Genomic DNA, 26373 nt, shown 5'->3' with positions numbered 1-26373 from the left:
CAGCCTTGAGTCTTCCTGGGTATGAAGCTACAAGCTTGGCACATCTGTATTTGGGGAGTTTCTCCCATTATTTTCTGCAGATCCTCTCAAGCTCTGTCAGATAGGACGGGGAGCGTAGCTGCACAGTCTCTCTAGAGATGTTTGATTGGGTTTTGGCTGGGCCACTCAAGAACATTCAGAGACTTGTCCCAAAGCCACTCCTGCATTATCTTGGCTGAGTGTTTAGGGTCGTTGTCCTGTTGGAACCTTTGCCCCAGTCTGAGGTCCTGAGCGCTCTGGAGCAGGTTTATATTAATGATCTCTGTGTACTTTGCTCAGTTCATCTTTCCCTCGAACCCGACAAGTCTCCTAGTCCCTGCCGCTGAAAAACATCCTAACAGCATGATGCTGCCACCACCATGTTTCACCGTAAGGGTGGTGCCAGGCTTCCTCCAGACGTTACGCTTGGCATTCAGGCCAAAGAGTTCAATCTTGGTTTCATCATACCGGAGAATCTTGTTTCTCATGTTCTGAGAGTCCTTTAGGTGCATTTTGACAAACTCCAAGCGGGCTGTCACATGCCTTTTACTGAGGAATGGCTTCCCTCTGGCCACTTTACCATAAAGGCCTGATTGGAGTGCTGCAGAAATGGTTGTGCTTCTGGTTCCCATGTGTTTGATGCCATTCCAGCCATTATTATGTGATGGTGAGTTGAGAAGACAATCAGAAATACTGTTAGAATGTTTTTCAATTGACTGCCATAGACCCAAATAAAAAAGTTAACATTGGCTGCTAATTACATGGTTGTTGTCACGATAATTTTCAGATGTAAAAATGGGGTCGTGGGACAAAAAAGTTAGGGAATCTCTGCTGTTATGTAAGTGAGTCATGATCAAGGGGTAGGTCCACTGCTCACTACTAGCAGGACAAATCAGATTAGATGACTTTGGTAGGAACTGAGAAAATGATTCATGAATGGATGAATTCATACGAGAAATGTCGTTTGAATTAGTTAACGTTAGCTAGCTAACGTTACTAATATAGTCACTCACACGAAGGCTACCTCTCCTACTAGCTAGCTAGCTAATCTAGTAAGGTTAATTATTAACTAACTGTGTATGTTGTGGTGCTGACAAACTCCTCACAACTGAAACATAAAACCTGTTAACGACACGGTAAACACAAGCATACCGTAATTCACCGATTCAGGGCACCCACAATTTTCAAAACCAAAGCCGCAACGAAACCGGTCACAGGATCTGCTCGCTCGCGTTGCAGTGAGGGACAAGTTCCCGCCTCCAAGCATCTTTCTTCTCGCTAATTGGCCAACGCTTCATCCAGTCATCGTCTTCCTCGCTCGTGTCTCTATGGTGACGGCGAACAGGAAGTTTCACAAAAAAGTCACATGAGTGATTCACGTTGAAAGGATTTATGCTGCAACAGACAATTTACAAGCATGTTTGTACAATTTCTTTATCAACACATGTATTGGTATTTACAATTACTCCTATGTCAGTTAAAATTGTGTATATTCTTTATATGCATGCCGTACTAAATCGAGGTAGAAATTGCTTGTTGTGTTATTGTAATTCATCGCTAACGTTAGCTAGCCATGGAAGTATCCGAACTTTTGAACTGTCATAATTAGTGTAAATATGCCACACGCACAATCTCTACGTAGCCTTGAGAAGATACTCTGCCATTGTTTTGATACTTGATTGTGCTGTTGCCAAGTAATATAATGGCAATAGTCACCGTTTTGGTTAGGTTTCAGCCAAGCCACCCACCAGTCAATTTCCTTCTAGCCCCCGGATAGCGGCTGACACAGTCCCCGCATTTTGTTATTCTTCTCTCTTTTCTCTCCCTATTTCCCCCAGTGTCCAGGTACCTTCAACACCCCTAGATGTCTGATCCTCAGCCCTCTCCCTCCGCCCCCAACCTCTCCATTCCTCCCATCCACTCCTCCCCCACCCCATCTGTTCTGCTCAACACCGGGGCCAGGATGCCTCTCCTGGGGCTGGGTACCTACCGGCTCCGCGGCCCTGATGAGATCCTCCAGGCCGTCGACGCAGCGCTCTCCACCGGCTACCGCTCATTTGACACGGCCTCTGTCTACCGGAACGAGGCTGACCTGGGTCGAGCACTGCGGCGACTCCTACCCGAACACGGCCTCTCCCGAGCGGACGTCTTCATCACCAGCAAGCTGGGCCCCAAGGACCAGGGCTCCAGAGCCAGGTACAGGGATGTAAATTAAAGCTAGAAGGAAATGTGCCAAAATGTTGGCTTCTCAAATGTCGCATGGGGCTGGCCTAGGGCTGGGCGATATGGCCCAAATGTCATATCACTGTATTCTTCTAATTGTTTGCTGTATTTTCTGTTTTTGAATAGTAAAAGTTATTCTTTATGAATAGTGTGTGGCAACACATACATTGTAAGTGATTTCAATGGGTCTTTTCCCATTAGCGGCTAACACGATTTAGCAAAAACTTGCTACGGAAAGACAAACTAGCTGTTTGTTGATGTAAGAAACACAAACTAATAGTGTCATTATAGAACGCTAGTGGATTTATATTAAGAATGAAAGTTCAAATAGAATCGCTGTCATCAACATTGTTTCATGTGCTGCATTGACCATGCAGACTGAACACGAGTGCCTTGTGGTCAAGCAACAACAAATATCCTCCTTGAGTGACAGGGGGCGGGGCTAGGACTGTGTAAAGTGGCATGGAGAGAGAGAGAGAAGAGAGTGTAACGTCCATTTTCGAAACTATAGAAGTTGACGTTACACACGACCTATCACATTTAATAAACCAAGCATTCAAATAACGTTATAGTGGAATGCTGTGAAAAAAATACATAAACAATCTCTAGACAGCACCTCCTGGAGTCATCTTAAAGCAGCCAAAGCCAAACTGAATTTGGACTACACTCGGGAGATAAAAAAAAAGAAGTTTTCTTTACTAAACAGAAATACCATGAGTATAGCAATAGGCCCAGTAGATTGCTTGCTTACCAATTAAAAAAGGAGCAGTCAGAGCGTACAATCATGGCTATCCGAACAGCAGAGGACGAGGTCACATATGACCCAAAAAAGATCAATCTAACTTTTCATGATTTTTACTGCAAACTATATACCTCTGAGAGAAAACACACAGAGGCAGAACTCCACTCTTTCCTAGAGGGAATCTCGCTACCTAAACTATCAGAGACCGACCAGGAAGATCTCAACTCCCCCTTCACTCCTGAGGAGATCCTGGAGGCAATTACCTCCATGCCACCTAATAAGTCCCCAGGCCCAGATGGATTCCCCAGAGAGTTCTACAAAGCTTTTGGCCCCAGCTCAGCCCTATCTTCATGCCAATGCTGGAGGACTTTTGCAAAACGGAGTTCTCCCAGACTCAATGCACACAGCTCGCATTACAGTGTTGCTAAAAAAGGACAAGGACCCCTATCCTGCTCGTCCTTCCGGCCCATAAGCTTGTTGGATTTCGACTATAAAATAATTACCAAATTGCTCGCCAAAAGATTAAACACTCTTCTTCCCAAAATAATAAAAGCGGACCAAACTGGATTTATTAGAGACAGATACTCTTCTGATAACATTCGCCGTCTTTTGATATTATTGATCAAGTAAACGCACAAAAGACCCCTGTCCTGCTGGCTTCACTGGATGCTGAGAAGGCGTTTGACAGGATGGAGTGGAGCTTTCTGTTTTCAGTCTTAGAAAAGTTCAATATGGGCCCAAATTTTATTAAATGGATCAAATCACTATACTCTCATCCAAATGCCATGGTGACTACTAATGGACTGCACTCTGACAGATTCCCTCTGGAACGGGGCACAAGACAAGGGTGCTCGCTGTCCCCCTGCTCTACTTGTTGGGGGCGGAGCCTCTGGCAGAGCTGATAAGGAGCAATCCAACTATTATGGGTGTTTCTGCAGGTGGCCTGCAGCACAAGATTTCGCTTTGCGCGGATGATGTCTTGCTCTACATATCCAACCCTGAGAAATCCCTCCCTCTCATTTTAGACACAATTGCTCAGTATGGCAAGTTTTCAGGTTATAAGATCAATTTTAACAAATCCACTGTCTGCCCTCTCAATATTACACTCACCAGCTCTATGAAGACACTTTGTCCTTTCCAATGGAAAACACAGGGGTTTCAATACCTCGGAATCTTCATAACACCAGATCTGAATAGCCTTTTTAAGGAAAATTATCCTCCACTCTTGGATCGAATCAAGAACAATCTCCAAACCTGGATCTCCCTCCCAATTAGCTTAGTAGGAAGAATTAATGTAATCCGTATGAACGTCCTCCATAGACTGAACTACTTATTTCAGATGCTCCCATGCTATCTCCCAGTTTCCTTCTTCAAAACAACTAACCAAAGCATCACCACATTTATATGGGGCAATAAAAAACCTAGGATCAAGTTTTCCACTTTATCAAAACCTGAATCTAAAGGAGGTCTTGCCCTACCCTCCCTTCAATTGTACTACTGGTCTGCCCAAATCCGCAACATGCTAACATGGATCACAAACAGACAAGAGTCAACGTGGATTCAGATAGAAGCCCAATCCTGTGGTTCATTGCCCTTAAGCTCAATTATATTCATTAATAACTTTAGTGAAGTGGGCAACATAGCCAAAACCTTTGCGATTTACAGCACCCTACTAGCGTGGAGGGACTGTAAGAAATACCTGGGCATTTCCTCCCAAATATGTTCTCACTCGCCTATAGTAGGCAACCCAGACTTGCCAAAAGCCCTGAGGGATGCCAACTTTAATCTTTGGCATACTCTAGGAATCAGGACCTTTTCAGACCTATTTCATCAGAAAACCACTACACTGAAATCCTTTCAAGAGCTCTGCAGTGAATTCGATGTGCCAAGATCCCATTTTTTAAAATATCTTCAAATTAGACTTGTAATTTCCTCATTTACCTCCAAGAGGAGGTTTAGAACTCAGTTGAACGAAGTTGAAACCCTTCTTGTCACAGCACAATCCATTAAAGGCAAAATATCTTACATCTATAGACTCCTTTCTGAGAAAGGAAGCTCCTCCTTTACTCCTTTGAAAATAATCTGGGAAAAGGACCTTGGTCTTACTATCAGTGATGAGTTATGGGCGGAGGTTTACGACAGGGTATACTGCTCCTCTACCAGTGTAAAAATGAAAGAATCTAATTACACATTTTTGTACAAATTTTATTATACTCCTTTGAGACTCCATAGAATGAAAACAGATATGTCTCCTAACTGTAAAAGATGTACCTCTGAATGTGGAACCTATATGCATGTATTTTGGAGCTGTAGGGAGATTGCCAGATTCTGGCATACTGTACATACTGCTGCACAGAAAATACTAGAGGTACAGTTTGATATGACCCCGTGTATCTATCTTCTTAATGCCCAGCAGGACTTTATTCTTGATCCTGACAGAGAAAATTTGCTTATGACTATTACATACTTTGCTAAGAAATGTATTCTTCTATTGTGGGCCTCTAATACCCCTCCTACATTTAAAATGTGGATTGACCAGATTGTTGACTTTCTTCCTCTTGAAAAGCTCACTTATGACCTCCACAAGAGACAGCCCGAGTTTGATAAACTCTGGTCCCCACTATTCAACTATATTTCAAACTGGACAGAGTGAACGGGGTGACTAGGGAAATGCGCAGATACATGTTGTGTAAGGTACTGTAAAACCTAAAAACGAATTATTGGCCCGTCGTCTCAGCGAACGCTTGAAATAGCTGATAAGAACCTTGATAGTGCTGCTGCAAGTGTTATGTTGTTGTTTTTTGTGTGTTTTTATTTTAATTTAGTTTTTGAGTACGTGTGCGTATGTGTGTGTGTGTATGTATATGTGCGTATGTAGGTATATATATGTACCAAGGAAAATATATAGATTAAGAAAAATAAATGCTTTTATTTGACTGTATCATTCATTTTAATTGTATTTTTATTTTTTCAAATGTATTATTATTTTTTGACTTTTTATTTTTTTAAAGCCTGTCACATCTGTGAATGTGGAATGTGTTTTGTTGGTTGATTGAAAAACAAAAACTTAATAAAACTTTAAATTGAAAAAAATAAATAAAAATAACGTTATAGAAGGTAAAGTAAAAACCCAAACCGGTCCGTCCATAAATACCGGTGTATATAGTAAAATACGGTATACCGCCCAGCCCTAGTGTAGCGTAGGACCTTTGGCTAATAGAATGCCATCTGGGCCTGTAGAAATTATGGTCTACTAGCCCGGCTGGCCAGTGCTCAAAATGCTGACCAGGTATATACAAGTATGACTCTAATCAGTCATATTGTTTGCATTTCAAACTCTGTTCCACAGGGACGGAGCTCTGAGGAGTCTAGAACTGCTGGATCTAGACTATATAGATCTATACTTGATCCACTGGCCAGGGACCCAGGGTCTGGGGGTGGGAGACAAGAGGAACCCAGAGAATAGAGCTCAGAGCTGGGCAGTGTTAGAGGAGCTCCACGCCCAGGGGAAGCTGAGGGCCATAGGGGTGTCCAACTACACCCCAGGACATATGAAGGAGCTACTGGAGGGGTGTTGTGTCACCCCCGCTGTAATACAGGTAAACAAAAACAAACTAACACTGCACCGTACTACAGGTAAACAAAAACAAACGAACACCGCATTGTACTACAGGTAAACAAAAACAAACTAACACCGCACCGTGCTACAGGTAAACAAAAACAAACTAACATCGCGCCGTACTACAGGTAAACAAAAACAAACTAACACCGCGCCGTACTACAGGTAAACAAAAACAAACTAACACTGCACTACAGGTAAACAAAAACAAACGAACACCGCACCGTACTACAGGTAAACAAAAACAAACTAACACCGCGCCGTACTACAGGTAAACAAAAACAAACTAACACTGCACTACAGGTAAACAAAAACAAACGAACACCGCACCGTACTACAGGTAAACAAAAACAAACGAACACCGCACCGTGCTACAGGTAAACAAAAACAAACTAACAACGTGCCGTTCTACAGGTAAACAAAAACAAACTAACACCACACCGTGCTACAGGTAAACAAAAACAAACTAACACCGCACCGTACTAGAGGTAAACAAAAACAAACTAACACCGCACCGTACTACAGGTAAACAAAAACAAACTAACACCGCACCGTGCTACAGGTAAACAAAAACAAACTAACACCGTGCCGTTCTACAGGTAAACAAAAACAAACTAACACCGCACCGTGCTACAGGTAAACAAAAACAAACTAATACCGCACTACAGGTAAACAAAAACAACAAACGAACACCGCACCGTACTACAGGTAAACAAAAACAAACTAATACCGCACTACAGGTAAACAAAAACAACAAACGAACACCGCACCGTGCTACAGGTAAATAAAAACAAACTAACACCTCACCGTGCTACAGGTAAACAAAAACAAACTAACACCGTGCCGTTCTACAGGTAAACAAAAACAAACTAACACCGCACCGTGCTACAGGTAAACAAAAACAAACTAACACCGCACCGTTCTACAGGTAAACAAAAACAAACTAACACCGTGCCGTTCTACAGGTAAACAAAAACAACAAACTAACACTGCACCGTACTACAGGTAAACAAAAACAAACTAACACCGCACCGCACTACAGGTAAACAAAAACAAACTAACACCGCACCGTACTACAGGTAAACAAAAACAAACTAACACTGCACCGTGCTACAGGTAAACAAAAACAAACTAACACCGCACCGTGCTACAGGTAAACAAAAACAAACTAACACCGCACCGTACTACAGGTAAACAAAAACAAACTAACACCGCACCGTACTACAGGTAAACAAAAACAAACTAACACCGCACCGTGCTACAGGTAAACAAAAACAAACTAACACCGCACCGTACTACAGGTAAACAAAAACAAACTAACACCGCACCGCACTACAGGTAAACAAAAACAAACTAACACCGCACCGTACTACAGGTAAACAAAAACAAACTAACACCGCACCGTACTACAGGTAAACAAAAACAAACTAATACCGCACTACAGGTAAACAAAAACAACAAACGAACACCGCACCGTACTACAGGTAAACAAAAACAAACGAACACCGCACCATGCTACAGGTAAACAAAAACAAACTAACACCTCACCGTGCTACAGGTAAACAAAAACAAACTAACACCTCACCGTGCTACAGGTAAACAAAAACAAACTAACACCTCACCGTGCTACAGGTAAACAAAAACAAACTAACACCGTGCCGTTCTACAGGTAAACAAAAACAAACTAGCACCGCACCGTGCTACAGGTAAACAAAAACAAACTAACACCGCACCGTGCTACAGGTAAACAAAAACAAACTAACACCGCACCGTGCTACAGGTAAACAAAAACAAACTAACACCGCACCGTACTACAGGTAAACAAAAACAAACTAACACCGCACCGTACTACAGGTAAACAAAAACAAACTAACACCGCACCGTACTACAGGTAAACAAAAACAAACTAACACCGCACCGTGCTACAGGTAAACAAAAACAAACTAACACCGCACCGTACTACAGGTAAACAAAAACAAACTAACACCGCACCGTGCTACAGGTAAACAAAAACAAACTAACACCTCACCGTGCTACAGGACAGACATAAGATTTGTCCTGATATCAACTATAAACTATAAGTATTCACAGTTTACCGTTGTACTTGTCCTGGTTTTAAACTATAAGTATTCACAGTTTACCGTTGTACTTGTCCTGGTTTTAAACTATAAGTATTCACAGTTTACCGTTGTACTTGTCCTGGTTTTAAACTATAAGTATTCACAGTTTACTGTTGTACTTGTCCTGGTTTTAAACTATAAGTATTCAGTTTACCGTTGTACTTGTCCTGGTTTTAAACTATAAGTATTCAGTTTACCGTTGTACTTGTCCTGGTTTTAAACTATAAGTATTCACAGTTTACCGTTGTACTTGTCCTGGTTTTAAACTATAAGTATTCACAGTTTACTGTTGTACTTGTCCTGGTTTTAAACTATAAGTATTCAGTTTACCATTGTACTTGTCCTGGTTTTAAACTATAAGTATTCACAGTTTACCGTTGTACTTGTCCTGGTTTTAAACTATAAGTATTCACAGTTTACTGTTGTACTTGTCCTGGTTTTAAACTATAAGTATTCAGTTTACCGTTGTACTTGTCCTGGTTTTAAACTATAAGTATTCACAGTTTACCGTTGTACTTGTCCTGGTTTTAAACTTTAAGTATTCACAGTTTACCGTTGTACTTGTCCTGGTTTTAAACTATAAGTATTCACAGTTTACTGTTGTACTTATCCTGGTTTTAAACTATACGTTTTCAGTTTACCGTTGTACTTGTCCTGGTTTTAAACTATAAGTATTCAGTTTACCGTTGTACTTGTCCTGGTTTTAAACTATAAGTATTCACAGTTTACCGTTGTACTTGTCCTGGTTTTAAACTATAAGTATTCACAGTTTATCGTTGTACTTGTCCTGGTTTTAAACTATAAGTATTCAGTTTACCGTTGTACTTGTCCTGGTTTTAAACTACAAGTATTCAGTTTACCGTTGTACTTGTCCTGGTTTTAAACTATAAGTATTCACAGTTTACCGTTGTACTTGTCCTGGTTTTAAACTATAAGTATTCACAGTTTACCGTTGTACTTGTCCTGGTTTTAAACTATAAGTATTCACAGTTTACCGTTGTACTTGTCCTGGTTTTAAACTATAAGTATTCACAGTTTATCGTTGTACTTGTCCTGGTTTTAAACTATAAGTATTCAGTTTACCGTTGTACTTGTCCTGGTTTTAAACTATAAGTATTCACAGTTTACCGTTGTACTTGTCCTGGTTTTAAACTATAAGTATTCAGTTTACCGTTGTACTTGTCCTGGTTTTAAACTATAAGTATTCACAGTTTACCGTTGTACTTGTCCTGGTTTTAAACTATAAGTATTCACAGTTTATCGTTGTACTTGTCCTGGTTTTAAACTATAAGTATTCAGTTTACCGTTGTACTTGTCCTGGTTTTAAACTACAAGTATTCAGTTTACCGTTGTACTTGTCCTGGTTTTAAACTATAAGTATTCACAGTTTACCGTTGTACTTGTCCTGGTTTTAAACTATAAGTATTCACAGTTTACCGTTGTACTTGTCCTGGTTTTAAACTATAAGTATTCAGTTTACCGTTGTACTTGTTCTTCTGGCTCTAACACTTTTTCTTACTGGCATGTTTTATTTGATAGCTGCTTTCTTGAGGAAAGGTTTACTTGCTATGACAGTGATTTGTGGTTTTCTTACCTACCTTAGTTGAATGCACTGACTGACTGTAAGTCACTCTGGATGAGGGTGTCTGCTAAATGACCAAAATGTCAATTTCACTTTGGATAAATGACCATTCGGTATTATAAATCTGAAATCTTATTGAATAATCTCTCCGTCCAGGTAGAGTTCCATCCCTGTCTGTCCCAGGGTGAGATGAGGCATCTGTGTGGGGAGAAGGGTGTCTGTTTCCAGGCTTACTCCTCCCTGGGGACTGGCTCTCTCCTCCAGGACCCTTTAGTGGTCCAGATTGCACAGGGATATGGCCTGACCGCTGCACAGGTACTGTGTCTGTCCGAGTGGGTGGAGTGTTCCGGAAGTGGCAATACCCCCTAATTAAGTCATTTAATTCCTTTCCTTCTCCCCTTCTATGTTCCGGAAGTGGCAATACCCCCTAGTTAAGCCATTTGATTCCTTTCCTTCTCCCCTTCTATGTTCCGGAAGTGGCAATACACCCTAATTAAGTCATTTGATTCCTTTCCTTCTCCCCTTCTATGTTCCGGAAGTGGCAATACACCCTAATTAAGCCATTTGATTCCTTTCCTTCTCCCCTTCTATGTTCTATGTTCCGGAAGTGGCAATACACCCTAATTAAGCCATTTGATTCCTTTCCTTCTCCCCTTCTATGTTCCGGAAGTGGCAATACACCCTAATTAAGCCATTTGATTCCTTTCCTTCTCCCCTTCTATGTTCCTTCTATGTTCTGGAAGTGGCAATACACCCTAGTTAAGCCATTTGATTCCTTTCCTTCTCCCCTTCTATGTTCCTTCTATGTTCTGGAAGTGGCAATACACCCTAGTTAAGCCATTTGATTCCTTTCCTTCTCCCCTTCTATGTTCCTTCTCTGTTCTGGAAGTGGCAATACACCCTAATGAAGTCATTTAATTCCTCTCCTTCTCTTCTCTGTTCCGGAAGTGGCAATACCCCTAATGAAGTCATTTGATTCCTTTCCTCTCCTTCTCTTCTCTGTTCCGGAAGTGGCAATACACCCTAATGAAGCCATTTGATTCCTTTCCTCTCCTTCTCTTCTCTGTTCCGGAAGTGGCAATACACCCTAATGAAGTAATTTGATTCCTTTCCTTCTTCCCTATGTTTTGTTCCCCATCTTCCCCTGGCTTATTCCTTCATCGTGTGTGACAGGTGCTGCTCAGATGGGCGGTACAGCAGGGTGTCCCCGTCCTACCCAAGTCATCTCACCCCACCAGGGTAGCAGAGAACGGCCACGTGTTTGACTTTGAGCTGACTGCTGAAGATATGGAGAGGCTGGGGGGGATGGACTGTGGACAGAAATACTGTTGGGACCCTTCACAGGTAGCCTGAGGTAGAAGGATACCCCGGTGGAGGAGATGGGGCCTGTAGCCCAAAGACTACTGCCTTGACGTTAGCCTGAAGGTACATACTCACTGACTGACTGGATTGCTATGAAGCAAACGTTGATAAGATGTCAAAGTAACGTATCGACAGAACTTAAGTTTCCCACTGAGATTCTTGAACTAAGAGTATATATATATATATATTTTTTTTTGCAACACACAAAGACATCTGAGGAAGATTATGATACCAAGATCAATGCTATTATTTTTCATGTGATATTTGTTACAAATTATTAAAATCTGTATTAATTTGATAGTTTCACTGTAAATATTGTCCTCATATCAAGTGACGATTTTATTTAATAAGTCGGTGTGTATATACATTTTAATAAAATGCAAAAAAACAAACAAAAAAAGCACCAAGTGAATGATTAGTAAAAATTATTTGTTTATTTGTTTACTTATGCCCATAGTACACCAAGTGGTCACAAAAAGAAAATACATTTACAAAAGTACTTTTGTAGAAAAAGAAAGCAAAAGTAATTCAAGACCCCCCCATATACACATCAAGTTTCAAGTAATACCAGAGATTGGGTCCCAAATGGAACCCTATTCCCTATAGAGAATACCAAATGGAACCCTATTCCCTATAGAGAACACCAAATGGAACCCTATTCCCTATAGAGAACACCAAATGGAACCCTATTCCCTATAGAGAACACCAAATGGAACCCTATTCCCTATAGAGAACACCAAAATGGAACCCTATTCCCTATAGAGAACACCAAAATGGAACCCTATTCCCTATAGAGAATACCAAATGGAACCCTATTCCCTATAGAGAACACCAAATGGAACCCTATTCCCTATAGAGAACACCAAATGGAACCCTATTCCCTATAGAGAACACCAAAATGGAACCCTATTCCCTATAGAGAATACCAAATGGAACCCTATTCCCTATAGAGAATACCAAATGGAACCCTATTCCCTATAGAGAATACCAAATGGAACCCTATTCCCTATAGAGAACACCAAATGGAACCCTATTCCCTATAGAGAACACCAAATGGAACCCTATTTCCTATAGAGAACACCAAATGGAACCCTATTCCCTATAGAGAACACCAAAATGGAACCCTATTCCCTATAGAGAACACCAAATGGAACCCTATTCCCTATAGAGAATACCAAATGGAACCCTATTCCCTATAGAGAACACCAAATGGAACCCTATTCCCTATAGAGAACACCAAATGGAACCCTATTTCCTATAGAGAACACCAAATGGAACCCTATTCCCTATAGAGAACACCAAATGGAACCCTATTCCCTATAGAGAATACCAAATGGAACCCTATTCCCTATAGAGAACACCAAATGGAACCCTATTCCCTATAGAGGCAAGCTTCCCTTTGCACAATTCTATCTAGACTCGAGCCCAGTCCTGTATTAACAGGATACGTTCACCACCACAAAACGTTGCACAAACCAAGTTAAAAACAGTTTAAAAACAAATACAGGTTTAAAAGGCAGAATAAAAAAAAAACCCTTGTAAGGAAAGGTCTGTGAAATGGGGAAAGAACAGATGTTGCACAGATTTACCGACCAACGTTTTGTTGTTGTTGATAAACACTTTATATATATATATATATATAGACACACAACTGCAGAGATTAGTTTAGCAACGTTGTGATCTAGAACACAGCCCGTGTGCTGCAGGCACCAGTAGTGCGTGACAAGCTGTCTGTTGAGAAGGATTCCTCTACATACCGTTGCAGAGTATTGCCAACGTTGTGATGCGGGACATACCCGGCTTGTTTGTGCCTCTCTGCCGTGTGACTGAGCCCGGGGCCTAAGGCGGTAGGTAGGTAGGTAGTGCTGGCAGCCATGGCCCAGTCACAGAGAAAGGCCTGGACTCGTACAGAAAGGCAGATCATTGAAGCTACTGCTGAATCCCAAATCAACCCCTACCCCCTAATCAGGAGTAGTTGCACTATAAAGACGGACTGATCTGAATAAAACGTGTTTTTTAAACACTAAACTTTTATTTAACTAGGCAAGTCAGTTAAGAACAAATTCTTATTGATAATTACGGCCTACCCCCCCCCAGGCCAAACCCGGACGACGCTGGGCCAACTGTGCACCACCCTTTGGGTCTTCCAATCACAGCCGGTTGTGATACAGCCTGGAATCAAACCAGGGTGTCTGTAGTTCCGCCTCAAGCACTGAAACGCAGTGTCTTAGACCGCTGTGATACAGTCTGGAATCAAACCAGGGTGTCTGTAGTTCCGCCTCAAGCACTGAGACGCAGTGTCTTAGACCGCTGCGCCACTCGGGAGCCTGAGCTCTAACCATTCAATGTTTACAGATATGGATATTTTTGTTTTGGAAAGGTCAACCACCTGCACTGCTTATACCTATCCAGCCCCTAACATCGAGGGGGTAGGGAACGAATTGGGACCACCTGGAAGTGTAGGGGGTTGATTTGGGCTGCAACGGAAGACCTTGCAGTAGCACCTCTAAGTAGAAAAAGAAAAGATACAAGCTTACAGAGGGGATTCGTCTCAAATGGCACCCTATTCCCTATATAGGCCCTGGTCAGAAGTAGTGCACTGTATAGGGCACAGGGTACCATTTGGGACATGTACATAGTAACATTAATAATAAAAAAAATCACATTTTGTTGTTCAGCAGTTCACATGTTATTGTTCATTTTCTTTTTTAAAGTTTCATTCATTGCAATATTAACAGTATTTACAGTTTTTAAAGACCCAAGTCTTTAATTCTCATTGGTTTTGCTCTGAAAGTCTACATCTTAGTTAAATTCATTTCTGTTGTCTGATAAAAAATGTTCCCCTGCAGTTCTTGTTTAATACAAAACATATCATTAGCACTGCTATCAAAGATTGTCATTTAAACAAGATGGTTCTTCATATTTGAGACATTTATTTTGAAATGGGGCTAGTTGTTGGAGTGCAGCCATCACTCTAAGATGGCGGTGGTTGTGGTTGCTAACTACCACACGGTCTCTGTCCCAAATGGCACCTGGTTCCCTATATAGTGCACTACTTTAGACCAGGGCCTGTGGCACCCTATTCCCTATTGTAGTGCACTACTTTAGACCAGGGCCTGTGGCACCCTATTCCCTATTTGTAGTGCACTACTTTAGACCAGGGCCTATGGCACCCTATTCCCTATTTGTAGTGCACTACTTTAGACCAGGGCCTGTGGCACCCTATTCCCTATTTGTAGTGCACTACTTTAGACCAGGGCCTGTGGGGAATAGGGTGCCATTTGGGATACACCCACATTAACACTCATTCTCAATCCATCTTTCCTTGATTCCTTACCCCACCGCTCCTCGTGTTCATCTAAAAATGCATTGGAGAAGGTCAGGGGGAAGGGAGGGACCAGTACGGTTGAGGAGGAAATAGGATACGAGGAAACAAGGAGAGATTAATTGAGGGCGGAGAAGAGTTTATGAGAACCCAACCTCCATTTTGTTTTGTTCTGTCTCAGTGCATGGTGTCTGGACTCTCTCAGTGTTGCATAGTGTTAATGGGAGAAACAGTCCAAATGATTAACTAAAGGCCTGCTTGGGCTTTGGGTGGATGCTTTCACTAGAGTGAAGTTAAATCTATTTCTTGCTGGAAAACTAGTTGTTCTTGTATGGGTAAGGTCTCATCCACCTCTTTTAGTCTCATTTTATCTGTCTCCTACCTCTCCACCCTCTACTTTATTTTGATTTACCTTTTATTTATTACTGTCTCCTACCTCTCAACACCTTCCTCTACCTCCTGTCTCTCCCACTCTCCATCTCTCTCCCTCCTTCCCTCTCTCCTGTCTCTTTCCTCTCCCTCCTCTCTCTCCTTCTTTCCTCTCCCTCCTTCTTTGCTCTCCCTCAATCCCTCTCTCCTTCCATCCCTCTCTCCTGTCTCTCTCTCTCCCTCCATCCATCCGTCTCTCTCCTTCCTCTCCCTCCATCCCTCACTCCTGTCTCTCTCTTTCCTCTCCCTCCATCCCTCTCTCCTGTCTCTCTCTTTCCTCTCCATCCATCCATCCATCCATCCATCCGTCTCTCTCCTTCCCATCCCTCTCTCCTGTCTCTCCTTCCTCTCCCTCCATCCATCTCTCTCTCCTTCCTCTCCCTCCATCCCTCTCTCCTGTCTCTCTCCCTCCATCCCTCTCTCCTGTCTCTCTCCTTCCTCTCCCTCCATCCATCTGTCTCTCTCCTTCCTCTCCCTCCATCCCTCTCTACACTTTGCTGATCGTGGATCAGTAGCAGCTGAGAACAGGGAGGCCCATCTCTCCCTTTCTCAATCCATCTTCTGTCCCCCTCTTTTTCTCTCCCAATTTCAATTCAAGGGGCTTTATTGGCTGTGGGAGAGGAGGGGGTGAGACGTGGGGCTGTGGGAGAGGAGGGGGTGAGACGTGGGAAACACCCCCTTCTCTGTATTCTAATGACCATGGTTCAATAGCGGTACGATTACGGGTAGGTTCTGTCTCTTGGTGAGAGAACAGGTAGGCCCATCCCTCTCTCCATCCTCTGTCTCTCCCTTCTCCACCTCTCCCCCCTCCATCCTCCTCTCCACCCCCCTCTCTCCTTCTCAACCCCCCATCCTCCTCTCTACTCAGATGATCGTGGCGGGATGATAGGAGTATGTTCTGTCTCTGTCTCCTTATGACTGAACAGGTACGCCCACCAGCTGGGGGACTTGGTCATCTGTTTGGCTGTTCCTGCACTCTTCACCCGCCTCATCTCCTATAGAGGTCAGAGGTTATGCAATAGAGGGAGAGAAAGAAAGGAAAACAGTTTATTTTGGGGCCTATTTAATTATTATTTTTTCTCCCACAGACCCACAGACCCACATCTCACCCCCTCCTCTCTCCCACAGACCCACGTCTTACCCCCTCCTCTCTCCCACAGACCCACGTCTCACCCCCTCCTCTCTCCCACAGACCCACCCCTCATCCCCTCCTCTCTCCCACAGACCCACCCCCTCCTCTCTCCCACAGACCCACCCCTCATCCCCTCCTCTCTCCCACAGACCCACCCCCTCCTCTCTCCCACAGACCCACGTCTCACCCCCTCCTCTCCCACAGCCCCAACCCCCTCCTCTCTCCCACAGACCCACGTCTCACCCCCTCCTCTCTCCCACAGACCCACCCCCTCCTCTCTCCCACAGACCCACGTCTCACCCCTCCTCTCCCACAGCCCCAACCCCCTCCTCTCTCCCACAGACCCACGTCTCACCCCCTCCTCTCTCCCACAGACCCACGTCTCACCCCCTCCTCTCTCCCACGTCTCACCCCCTCCTCTCTCCCACAGATCCACGTCTCACCCCCTCCTCTCCCACAGCCCCACGTCTCACCCCCTCCTCTCCCACAGACCCACGTCTCACCCCCTCCTCTCTCCCACAGACCCACGTCTCACCCCCTCCTCTCCCCACAGCCCCACGTCTCACCCCCTCCTCTCTCCCACAGACCCACCCCTCACCTCCTCCTCTCTCCCACAGACCCACCCCTCCTCTCTCCCACAGACCCACCCCCTCCTCTCTCCCACAGACCCACGTCTCACCCCCTCCTCTCCCACAGCCCCACGTCTCACCCCCTCTCTCCCACAGACCCACGTCTCACCCCTCCTCTCCCACAGCCCCACATCTCACCCCCTCCTCTCCCACAGCCCCACCCCTCCTCTCCCCACAGACCCACGTCTCACCCCCTCCTCTCCCACAGACCCACGTCTCACCCCCTCCTCTCCCACAGTCCCACCCTCCTCTCCCCCACAGACCCACGTCTCACCCCCTCCTCTCTCCACAGACCCACGTCCCACCCAATCCTCTCTCCCACAGACCCACGTCCCACCCAATCCTCTCTCCCACAGCCCCAAGTCTCACCCCTCCTCTCTCCCACAGACCCACGTCTCACCCCTCCTCTCTCCCACAGATCCACGTCTCACCCCCTCCTCTCTCCCACAGACCCACGTCTCACCCCCTCCTCTCTCCCACAGACCCACGTCTCACCCCCTCCTCTCCCACAGACCCACCCCCTCCTCTCCCACAGACCCACCCCCTCCTCTCTCCCACAGACCCACGTCTCACCCCCTCCTCTCTCCCAGACCCACGTCTCACCCCCTCCTCTCTCCCAGACCCACGTCTCACCCCCTCCTCTCTCCCCAGACCCACGTCTCACCCCCTCTCCTCTCTCCCAGACCCACGTCTCACCCCCTCCTCTCCCCACAGACCCACCCCCTCCTCTCTCCCACAGACCCACGTCTCACCCCCTCCTCTCCCACAGACCCACGTCTCACCCCCTCCTCTCTCCCACAGACCCACGTCTCACCCCCTCCTCTCTCCCACAGACCCACGTCTCACCCCCTCCTCTCCCACAGACCCACGTCTCACCCCCTCCTCTCTCCCAGACCCACGTCTCACCCCTTCTCTCTCCCACAGCCCCACGTCTCACCCCCTTCTCTCTCCCACAGCCCCATGTCTCACCCCCTCCTCTCTCCCACAGCCCCACCCCCTCCTCTCTCCCACAGCCCCACGTCTCACCCCCTCCTCTCCCACAGACCCACGTCTCATCCCCTCCTCTCCCACAGACCCACGTCTCACTCCCTCCTCTCTCCCAGACCCACGTCTCACCCCCTTCTCTCTCCCACAGCCCCACGTCTCACCCCCTCCTCTCTCCCACAGACCCACGTCTCACCCCTCCTCTCTCCCACCGCCCCACGTCTCACCCCCTCCTCTCTCCCACAGACCCACCCCTCACCCCTCCTCTCTCCCACAGACCCACCCCCTCCTCTCTCCCACAGACCCACGTCCCACCCAATCCTCTCTCCCACAGCCCCAAGTCTCACCCCCTCCTCTCTCCCACAGACCCACGTCTCACCCCCTCCTCTCTCCCACAGATCCACGTCTCACCCCCTCCTCTCTCCCACAGATCCACGTCTCACCCCCTCCTCTCTCCCACAGACCCACCCCCTCCTCTCCCACAGACCCACGTCTCACCCCCTCCTCTCTCCCACAGCCCCACGTCTCACCCCCTCCTCTCTCCCACAGCCCCACGTCTCACCCCCTCCTCTCTCCCACAGCCCCACGTCTCACCCCCTCCTCTCTCCCACAGCCCCACGTCTCACCCCCTCCTCTCTCCCACAGACCCACGTCTTACCCCATCCTCTCCCCCACAGCCCCACCCCCTCCTCTCCCACAGCCCCACCCCCCTCTCCCACAGCCCCCCCTCCCACAGCCCCACCCCCTCTCCCCACAGCCCCACCCCCTCCCCTCCTCTCCCACAGCCCCACCCCTCCTCTCTCCCACAGACCCACGTCTCACCCCCTCCTCTCTCCCACAGCCCCACACCCTCCTCTCTCCCACAGCCCCACCCCCTCTCTCCCACAGCCCCACCCCCTCTCTCCCACAGCCCCACCCCCTCCTCTCCCACAGCCCCACCCCTCCTCTCTCCCACAGCCCCACCCCCTCTCTCCCACAGCCCCACCCCCTCCTCTCTCCCCACAGCCCCACCCCTCCTCTCTCCCACAGCCCCACCCCCTCCTCTCTCCCACAGCCCCACCCCCTCCTCTCTCCCACGTCTCACCCCTTTATCCAGCCACGTATCAAACTCGTCACTCATGCGGCGGAGCTGCCGCCCGTATCTCTTGGCCGCCCAGAGGGCAGGGGGGGCCGACTGGGAGCGACCCCGGAAAGATGCTCCGTCTGTGGGCATGCCTTCCACCCCTGGCCCCCTACCCTGGAGCTCCTGGGCCTGGGACTCTGAGTTCATCCTCAACCGACCCTCTCCTAGAGGAGAGAAAAGAGGGAGAGTGGCCTTGTCTGTGAGCCAGAACAGCCAATAGGGCAGGAGCCTGTCCCCTGTTTCTGTAGTGGGGCATCCTGATGTACAAGTACACCCCCCGGACAGGACACTAGTCTATCGCATTGGCCGAAACGCCAATCCATCTCCTTATTGCCGAGTGCCAAACAGAGGACAGCCATAGCAACAAGACAGTAGATGTTACTGAGGTTCATTATGACAGCCATAGCAACAAGACAGTAGATGTTACTGAGGTTCATTATGACAGCCATAGCAACAAGACAGTAGATGTTACTGAGGTTCATTATGACAGCCATAGCAACAAGACAGTAGATGTTACTGGGGTTCATTATGACAGCCATAGCAACAAGACAGTAGATGTTACTGGGGTTCATTATGACAGCCATAGCAACAAGACAGTAGATGTTACTGGGGTTCATTATGACAGCCATAGCAACAAGACAGTAGATGTTACTGGGGTTCATTATGACAGCCATAGCAACAAGACAGTAGATGTTACTGGGGTTCATTATGACAGCCATAGCAACAAGACAGTAGATGTTACTGGGGTTCATTATGACAGCCATAGCAACAAGACAGTAGATGTTACTGGGGTTCATTATGACAGCCATAGCAACAAGACAGTAGATGTTACTGGGGTTCATTATGACAGCCATAGCAACAAGACAGTAGATGTTACTGGGGTTCATTATGACAGCCATAGCAACAAGACAGTAGATGTTACTGGGGTTCATTATGACAGCCATAGCAACAAGACAGTAGATGTTACTGGGGTTCATTATGACAGCCATAGCAACAAGACAGTAGATGTTACTGGGGTTCATTATGACAGCCATAGCAACAAGACAGTAGATGTTATTGGGGTTCATTATGACAGCCATAGCAACAAGACAGTAGATGTTACTGGGGTTCATTATGACAGCCATAGCAACAAGACAGTAGATGATGTTACTGGGGTTCATTATGACAGCCATAGCAACAAGACAGTAGATGTTATTGGGGTTCATTATGACAGCCATAGCAACAAGACAGTAGATGTTACTGGGGTTCATTATGACAGCCATAGCAACAAGACAGTAGATGTTACTGGGGTTCATTATGACAGCCATAGCAACAAGACAGTAGATGTTACTGGGGTTCATTATGACAGCCATAGCAACAAGACAGTAGATGTTACTGGGGTTCATTATGACAGCCATAGCAACAAGACAGTAGATGTTATTGGGGTTCATTATGACAGCCATAGCAACAAGACAGTAGATGTTACTGGGGTTCATTATGACAGCCATAGCAACAAGACAGTAGATGTTACTGGGGTTCATTATGACAGCCATAGCAACAAGACAGTAGATGCTACTGGGGTTCATTATGACAGCCATAGCAACAAGACAGTAGATGTTACTGGGGTTCATTATGACAGCCATAGCAACAAGACAGTAGATGTTACTGGGGTTCATTATGACAGCCATAGCAACAAGACAGTAGATGTTATTGGGGTTCATTATGACAGCCATAGCAACAAGACAGTAGATGTTACTGGGGTTCATTATGACAGCCATAGCAACAAGACAGTAGATATTACTGGGGTTCATTATGACAGCCATAGCAACAAGACAGTAGATGTTACTGGGGTTCATTATGACAGCCATAGCAACAAGACAGTAGATGTTACTGGGGTTCATTATGACAGCCATAGCAACAAGACAGTAGATGTTACTGGGGTTCATTATGACAGCCATAGCAACAAGACAGTAGATATTACTGGGGTTCATTATGACAGCCATAGCAACAAGACAGTAGATGTTACTGGGGTTCATTATGACAGCCATAGCAACAAGACAGTAGATGTTACTGGGGTTCATTATGAGTGGCTAACTATCAGGGTGATATTCATTAGGGCACGCAGTGGAAAACATTTTTGCAACCGAAAAGGAACGTTTCTTATTGGAAAAGTCCAGCTAGTCCATCCTTGTTTCAGTGCGTTTTCTTCCGCTTGACGCCTAATGAACACGACCCTGGTAAGACCAATAGTGGTTATTTCCCAGAGTCCTCTGGGGCATCCTACCTGCCAGTCTCATCTCAGGCACAGTGAGGGCGTGGCCTATTGGACCGCCAGTCATCCCCTTTCCGGCAGACGATTGGTCCTTTTCGGTTTCTCCTACCTCCCCTGAGGGCTCTGACTCGCTGTCTGATATAGTAAACATCTGAGCCATGCTGACATCTATGGAGGAAGAGCGAGTGAGGAGGGGAAACGAGAAAGCAGTGAGATGAGAGAGGGGAAGCGAGATGGAGAGAGGGGAGCGAGAGATGGAGAGAGAGGGGAGCGAGAGATGGAGAGAGAGGGGAAGAGAGATGGAGAGAGAGGGGAAGAGAGATGGAGAGAGAGGGGAAGAGAGATGGAGAGAGAGGGGAAGAGAGATGGAGAGAGAGATGGAGTGAGAGATGGAGTGAGAGATGGAGTGAGAGGGGAAGAGAGATGGAGAGAGAGGGGAAGAGAGATGGAGAGAGGAGAGGGGAGGTGAGAGATGGAGAGAGGGCAGAGAGAGATGGAGAGAGAGGGGAAGCGAGAGATGGAGAGAGGGCAGAGAGAGATGGAGAGAGAGGGGAAGCGAGAGATGGAGAGAGAGGATTGGCAGAGAGAGAGAGAGCAGAAAGGGGGGGAGAAAGGGTCAGAGAGGAGAGGAAGACAACATTATTACAAACATGTGCTTGGCCCTGAATCTTCGTACCAAGCTTTAGCTCAGGAGGCCAACTCAGTCTCGGCATCCTGGTGCCCTGAGTTCAAATCCCAGTCAATCAAATCAAATGTATTTATAAAGCCCTTCGTACATCAGCTGATATCTCAAAGTGCTGTACAGAAACCCAGCCTAAAACTCCAAACAGCAAGCAATGCAGGTGTAGAAGCACGGTGGCAAGGAAACACTCCCTAGAAAGGCCAAAACCGAGAGAGGAACCAGGCTAATCACACATTGGAATGAACGAAAGACAAACAACTAACCTTGAATTCACCATCACACACACAGGAATAGACTTACAATGAATACTATATTGGCAGTATCTAGGCCTAATTATATAATACCATAGTAATACCAAATGATGTAACCAAAAACATATAATTCATGTTTAAACCCTTATTGTGATTAAAACTGACACACAACGTTAGTCTCGTTTGAATACTCTTTCACGATGTTGCAACAATATTTATTCGCTTATAAGTGCACGCAAACAAACACAACTTTCTCCGCTCCTTGGTCCAAAGGTATCAACGTTATAACTTTATCGTGCCGGTATATGATGTTTACCGTGGAGAAAAGCGGGGTATGATGTGACGGCATTAAAATTAACAAGTAGTTACATTCAAGCACACCCAAATTAGCTCAAATGCTACAATTGTTTCGGTGCTCTTCGATCCTGGAGACAATGGAAAACTTAGCAACACCACCAACCGTGCAGTCGACTCGGTTTGATAACGTAAAAAAAACAACAGAATATAAAACACATTTTCTTACCCAAAGTATTTTTAACGGGTATCGCGCTTTCTATTTCCAACTTGATATTGTTGTTATCTGGTCTTTTTTTGTTGTTCGGATCCAGTTTGTCTTCCCTCCCCCAATAGCGTAGCGGCAGTCTATCCACCGCGCCGCTCGCTGTCCTGCGCTCCACCAATGACCGGGCCCTGCGCGGGGCGGGTTGGACTGGCCTCGCCGCTGACGTCACTGTTGCGAGCGAGGACTCTGCTCCCGTTTTGTTTTTCTCACCGGCTTCCCCCTAATATGCGGTATAGGAGCGCAGCAGAAATATTCTACCCAAACATACAGTACGGTAGATAGGTAACCCAGTGGCCTCCACTAAGGGCATGCATGGTACGTTGGTGATGTAAGCTATATGCTGTACAACCCACGCATCACCAAATTGTCATTTTCTAGTCAATAAAGTCATAGAAACTTTATTCAAGTTTTTTTTTCTTACTTCGTTTTGTGGATGATTGTACCTGTTTCCTCTGACCTGTTTCCTCTGACCTGTTTCCTCTGACCTGTTTCCTCTGACTGGACCTGTTTCCTCTGACCTGTTTCCTCTGACTGGACCCGTTTCCTCTGACTGGTCCTGTTTCCTCTGACTGGTCCTGTTTCCTCTGACTGGCCCTGTTTCCCTCTGACTGGACCTGTTTCCTCTGACCTGTTTCCTCTGACTGGTCCTGTTCCCTCTGACTGGTCCTGTTCCCTCTGACTGGTCCTGTTTCCTCTGACTGGTCCTGTTTCCTCTGACTGGTCCTGTTCCTCTGACTGGTCCTGTTCCCTCTGACTGGACCTGTTCCCTCTGACTGGTCCTGTTCCCTCTGACTGGTCCTGTTCCTCTGACTGGACCTGTTCCCTCTGACTGGTCCTGTTCCCTCTGACTGGTCCTGTTCCCTCTGACTGGTCCTGTTACCTCTGACCTGTTTCCTCTGACTGGACCTGTTTCCTCTGACTGGTCCTGTTCCCTCTGACTGGTCCTGTTCCCTCTGACTGGTCCTGTTTCCTCTGACTGGTCCTGTTTCCTCTGACTGGTCCTGTTCCCTCTGACTGGTCCTGTTTCCTCTGACTGGTCCTGTTACCTCTGACCTGTTTCCTCTGACTGGACCTGTTTCCTCTGACTGGTCCTGTTCCCTCTGACTGGTCCTGTTCCCTCTGACTGGTCCTGTTTCCTCTGACTGGTCCTGTTTCCTCTGACTGGTCCTGTTTCCTCTGACTGGTCCTGTTTCCTCTGACTGGTCCTGTTCCCTCTGACTGGTCCTGTTTCCTCTGACTGGACCTGTTACCTCTGACCTGTTTCCTCTGACTGGACCTGTTCCCTCTGACTGGTCCTGTTTCCTCTGACCTGTTTCCTCTGACTGGTCCTGTTTCCTCTGACTGGTGTTTCCTGTTCCTGTTTCCTCTGACTGGACCTGTTTCCTCTGACCTGTTTCCTCTGACTGGTCCTGTTTCCTCTGACTGGACCTGTTTCCTCTGACCTGTTTCCTCTTACTGGTCCTGTTTCCTCTGACCTGTTTCCTCTGACTGGTTCTGTTTCCTCTGACTGGACCTGTTCCCTCTGACTGGTCCTGTTTCCTCTGACTGGACCTGTTTCCTCTGACCTGTTTCCTCTTACTGGTCCTGTTTCCTCTGACCTGTTTCCTCTGACTGGTTCTGTTTCCTCTGACTGGACCTGTTCCCTCTGACTGGTCATGTTACCTCTGACCTGTTTCCTCTGACTGGTCCTGTTTCCTCTGACTGGACCTGTTTCCTCTGACCTGTTTCCTCTTACTGGTCCTGTTTCCTCTGACCTGTTTCCTCTGACTGGTCCTGTTTCCTCTGACTGGTCCTGTTCCCTCTGACTGGACCTGTTTCCTCTGACTGGTTCTGTTTCCTCTGACTGGTCCTGTTCCCTCTGACTGGTCCTGTTTCCTCTGATTGGACCTGTTTCCCCTGACTGAACCAGTTCCCTCTAACAGTAGTAATGGTGTCATTAACAGTTGTGATGATGTCATTAACAGTAGTGATGATGTCATTAACAGTAGTGATGATGTCATTAACAGTAGTGATGATGTCATTAACAGTAGTGATGATGTCATTAACAGTATGGCTCAGTTGGTAGAGCATGGCTCTTGCGTCAGGTTAGAGGGTTCCTCTCCCGGGGCCACCCCATATGTAAAATGTATGCATGACTGTCTCTTTGGATAAAAGCATCTGCTAAATGGCATATTGTTATAAATATATACAGGTAACTTGAGTAAATGAGGGATACAAAGTATACTGAAAGCAGGTGCTGTCACACAGGTGTGAAATGAACATCCCATCATGCTTAGGGTCATGTATTAACTGACCATCCTACCGATCCTCGACTTCGGCAATGTCATTTACAAAATAGCCTCCAACACTCTACTCAACAAACTGGATGCAGTCTATTACAGTGCCATCTATTTTGTCACCAAAGCCCCATATACGACCCATCACTGCAACCTGTATGCTCTCGTTGGCTGGCCCTCGCTATATATTCTTCGCCAAACCCACTGGCTCCATGTCATCTAAGTCTTTGCCAGGTAAAGCCCCACCTTATCTCAGCTCACTGGTCACCATAACAACACCCACTCGTAGCACGCGCTCCAGCAGGTATATCTCACTGGTCATCCCCAAAGCCAACACCTCCGTTGGCCGCCTTTCCTTCTAGTTCTCTGCTGCCAATGACTGGAACGAATTGCAAAAGTCGCTGAAGTTGGAGACTTATATCTCCCTCACTAACTTTAAGCTTCAGCTATCTGAGCAGCTAACTGATCGCTGCAGCTGTACATAAAGTTCCAGGCAGTCGTAGAATCTTTGCCAAGGCTCATTGAAGCTGTTCTGGTGGCTCGTGGTGATCCAAACGCCCTATTAGGGCACTACCCATCACCCTTAGTGTCGTACCTCTGTGACAAAGAGAGAAGAAGCCCCAACAGCCACACTCTTCTACACCCTGTAGTCCTGTCATTTCACCTGTATATAGGCGTTCACACTGATCGACAGGTAGGGACACTGAGGCAGACGGGGGAGAATCTCAATTGGGTACTCCTCCCGTACTCTCCCCATCGTCTCCTTATCAAAACCCATTGGATGAGAAGGCTCGAAGGTCCCTCCCCTGACCTCCTCTTCCAATGGGGTTTGAGAAGGTGAGGAGAGAGGATGTGTGGAGTATGCAATTGAGAAAAGAACAGGGAGAAGTGATTCAGGCAGCTGCAGTAGAGGAGATGTGTGGGAGAAGGGAGGAAGGTAGGGAAGAGGCCTATTGAGAGAACCCTGCAATACCTCAATAGGCCACATGGGGCCTCTAGAAGTGATTATTTTAGAGGATGTAGTTGAATAAAATGACCAGCAGGTGACGTAACAAGACAGGAA

At 46.3% G+C, this 26373-nt stretch overlaps 3 protein-coding genes and 1 long non-coding RNA gene across 4 annotated transcripts in view; 1 reads left to right on the top strand and 3 right to left on the bottom strand.

Moving 5' to 3' along the window:
• The window catches only part of LOC118379197 (uncharacterized), a 37210-nt gene extending 35850 nt beyond the window's left edge, over positions 1–1360 (bottom strand). The window contains exon 1 of the mRNA XM_052495712.1: positions 1171–1360. Coding sequence (XP_052351672.1) covers positions 1171–1285 — 115 coding nt within the window. The 5' untranslated portion in view covers positions 1286–1360. The remainder of the gene's footprint in view (positions 1–1170) is intronic.
• zgc:101765 (uncharacterized protein LOC450036 homolog) lies at positions 1312–12033 on the top strand. The gene is made up of 5 exons (XM_052497961.1): positions 1312–1437; positions 1857–2214; positions 6333–6582; positions 10461–10619; positions 11478–12033. Exons 2-5 carry the CDS (start codon positions 1883–1885, stop codon positions 11655–11657), a joined length of 921 nt encoding a protein of 306 aa, XP_052353921.1. The 5' UTR covers positions 1312–1437; positions 1857–1882; the 3' UTR covers positions 11658–12033.
• A 45-nt stretch (positions 12034–12078) lies between these two features.
• Positions 12079–15598, bottom strand: LOC127916303 (uncharacterized). The gene is made up of 2 exons (XR_008094297.1): positions 12352–15598; positions 12079–12290 (listed from the first exon to the last, which is right to left on the bottom strand). It is a non-coding gene; the product is annotated as an uncharacterized LOC127916303 (long non-coding RNA).
• Positions 15599–16265: 667 nt separating this feature from the next.
• Positions 16266–23187, bottom strand: badb (BCL2 associated agonist of cell death b). Its single transcript, XM_052497959.1, has 4 exons — positions 22996–23187; positions 21552–21707; positions 19250–19452; positions 16266–16415 (listed from the first exon to the last, which is right to left on the bottom strand). Exons 2-4 carry the CDS (start codon positions 21697–21699, stop codon positions 16281–16283), a joined length of 486 nt encoding a protein of 161 aa, XP_052353919.1. The 5' UTR covers positions 21700–21707; positions 22996–23187; the 3' UTR covers positions 16266–16280.
• Positions 23188–26373: the final 3186 nt, after the last annotated feature.

This window comes from Oncorhynchus keta, chromosome 35 (assembly GCF_023373465.1).
Source record: "Oncorhynchus keta strain PuntledgeMale-10-30-2019 chromosome 35, Oket_V2, whole genome shotgun sequence".
NCBI lineage: Eukaryota > Metazoa > Chordata > Actinopteri > Salmoniformes > Salmonidae > Oncorhynchus > Oncorhynchus keta.
The sequence above is the reverse complement of the archived record's forward strand: the minus strand, read 5'-3'. Positions and strand labels throughout refer to the sequence as shown.

What these genes read in the sequence shown, in the direction of transcription:
- zgc:101765 (XM_052497961.1), top strand. Translation starts at nt 1,883, where the DNA reads ATGTCTGATCCTCAGCCCTCTCCCTCCGCCCCCAACCTCTCCATTCCT. An exon ending in GACCAGGGCTCCAGAGCCAG is followed by an intron (nt 2,215 to 6,332) that starts GTACAGGGATGT and finishes TCTGTTCCACAG; the next exon opens with GGACGGAGCTCTGAGGAGTC. An exon ending in TCACCCCCGCTGTAATACAG is followed by an intron (nt 6,583 to 10,460) that starts GTAAACAAAAAC and finishes CTCTCCGTCCAG; the next exon opens with GTAGAGTTCCATCCCTGTCT.
- badb (XM_052497959.1), bottom strand. Translation starts at nt 21,699, where the DNA reads ATGGCTCAGATGTTTACTATATCAGACAGCGAGTCAGAGCCCTCAGGG. An exon ending in GCCTGAGATGAGACTGGCAG is followed by an intron (nt 19,453 to 21,551) that starts GTAGGATGCCCC and finishes TCTCTCCTCTAG; the next exon opens with GAGAGGGTCGGTTGAGGATG. An exon ending in ATACGTGGCTGGATAAAGGG is followed by an intron (nt 16,416 to 19,249) that starts GTGAGACGTGGG and finishes TGACCTCTATAG; the next exon opens with GAGATGAGGCGGGTGAAGAG.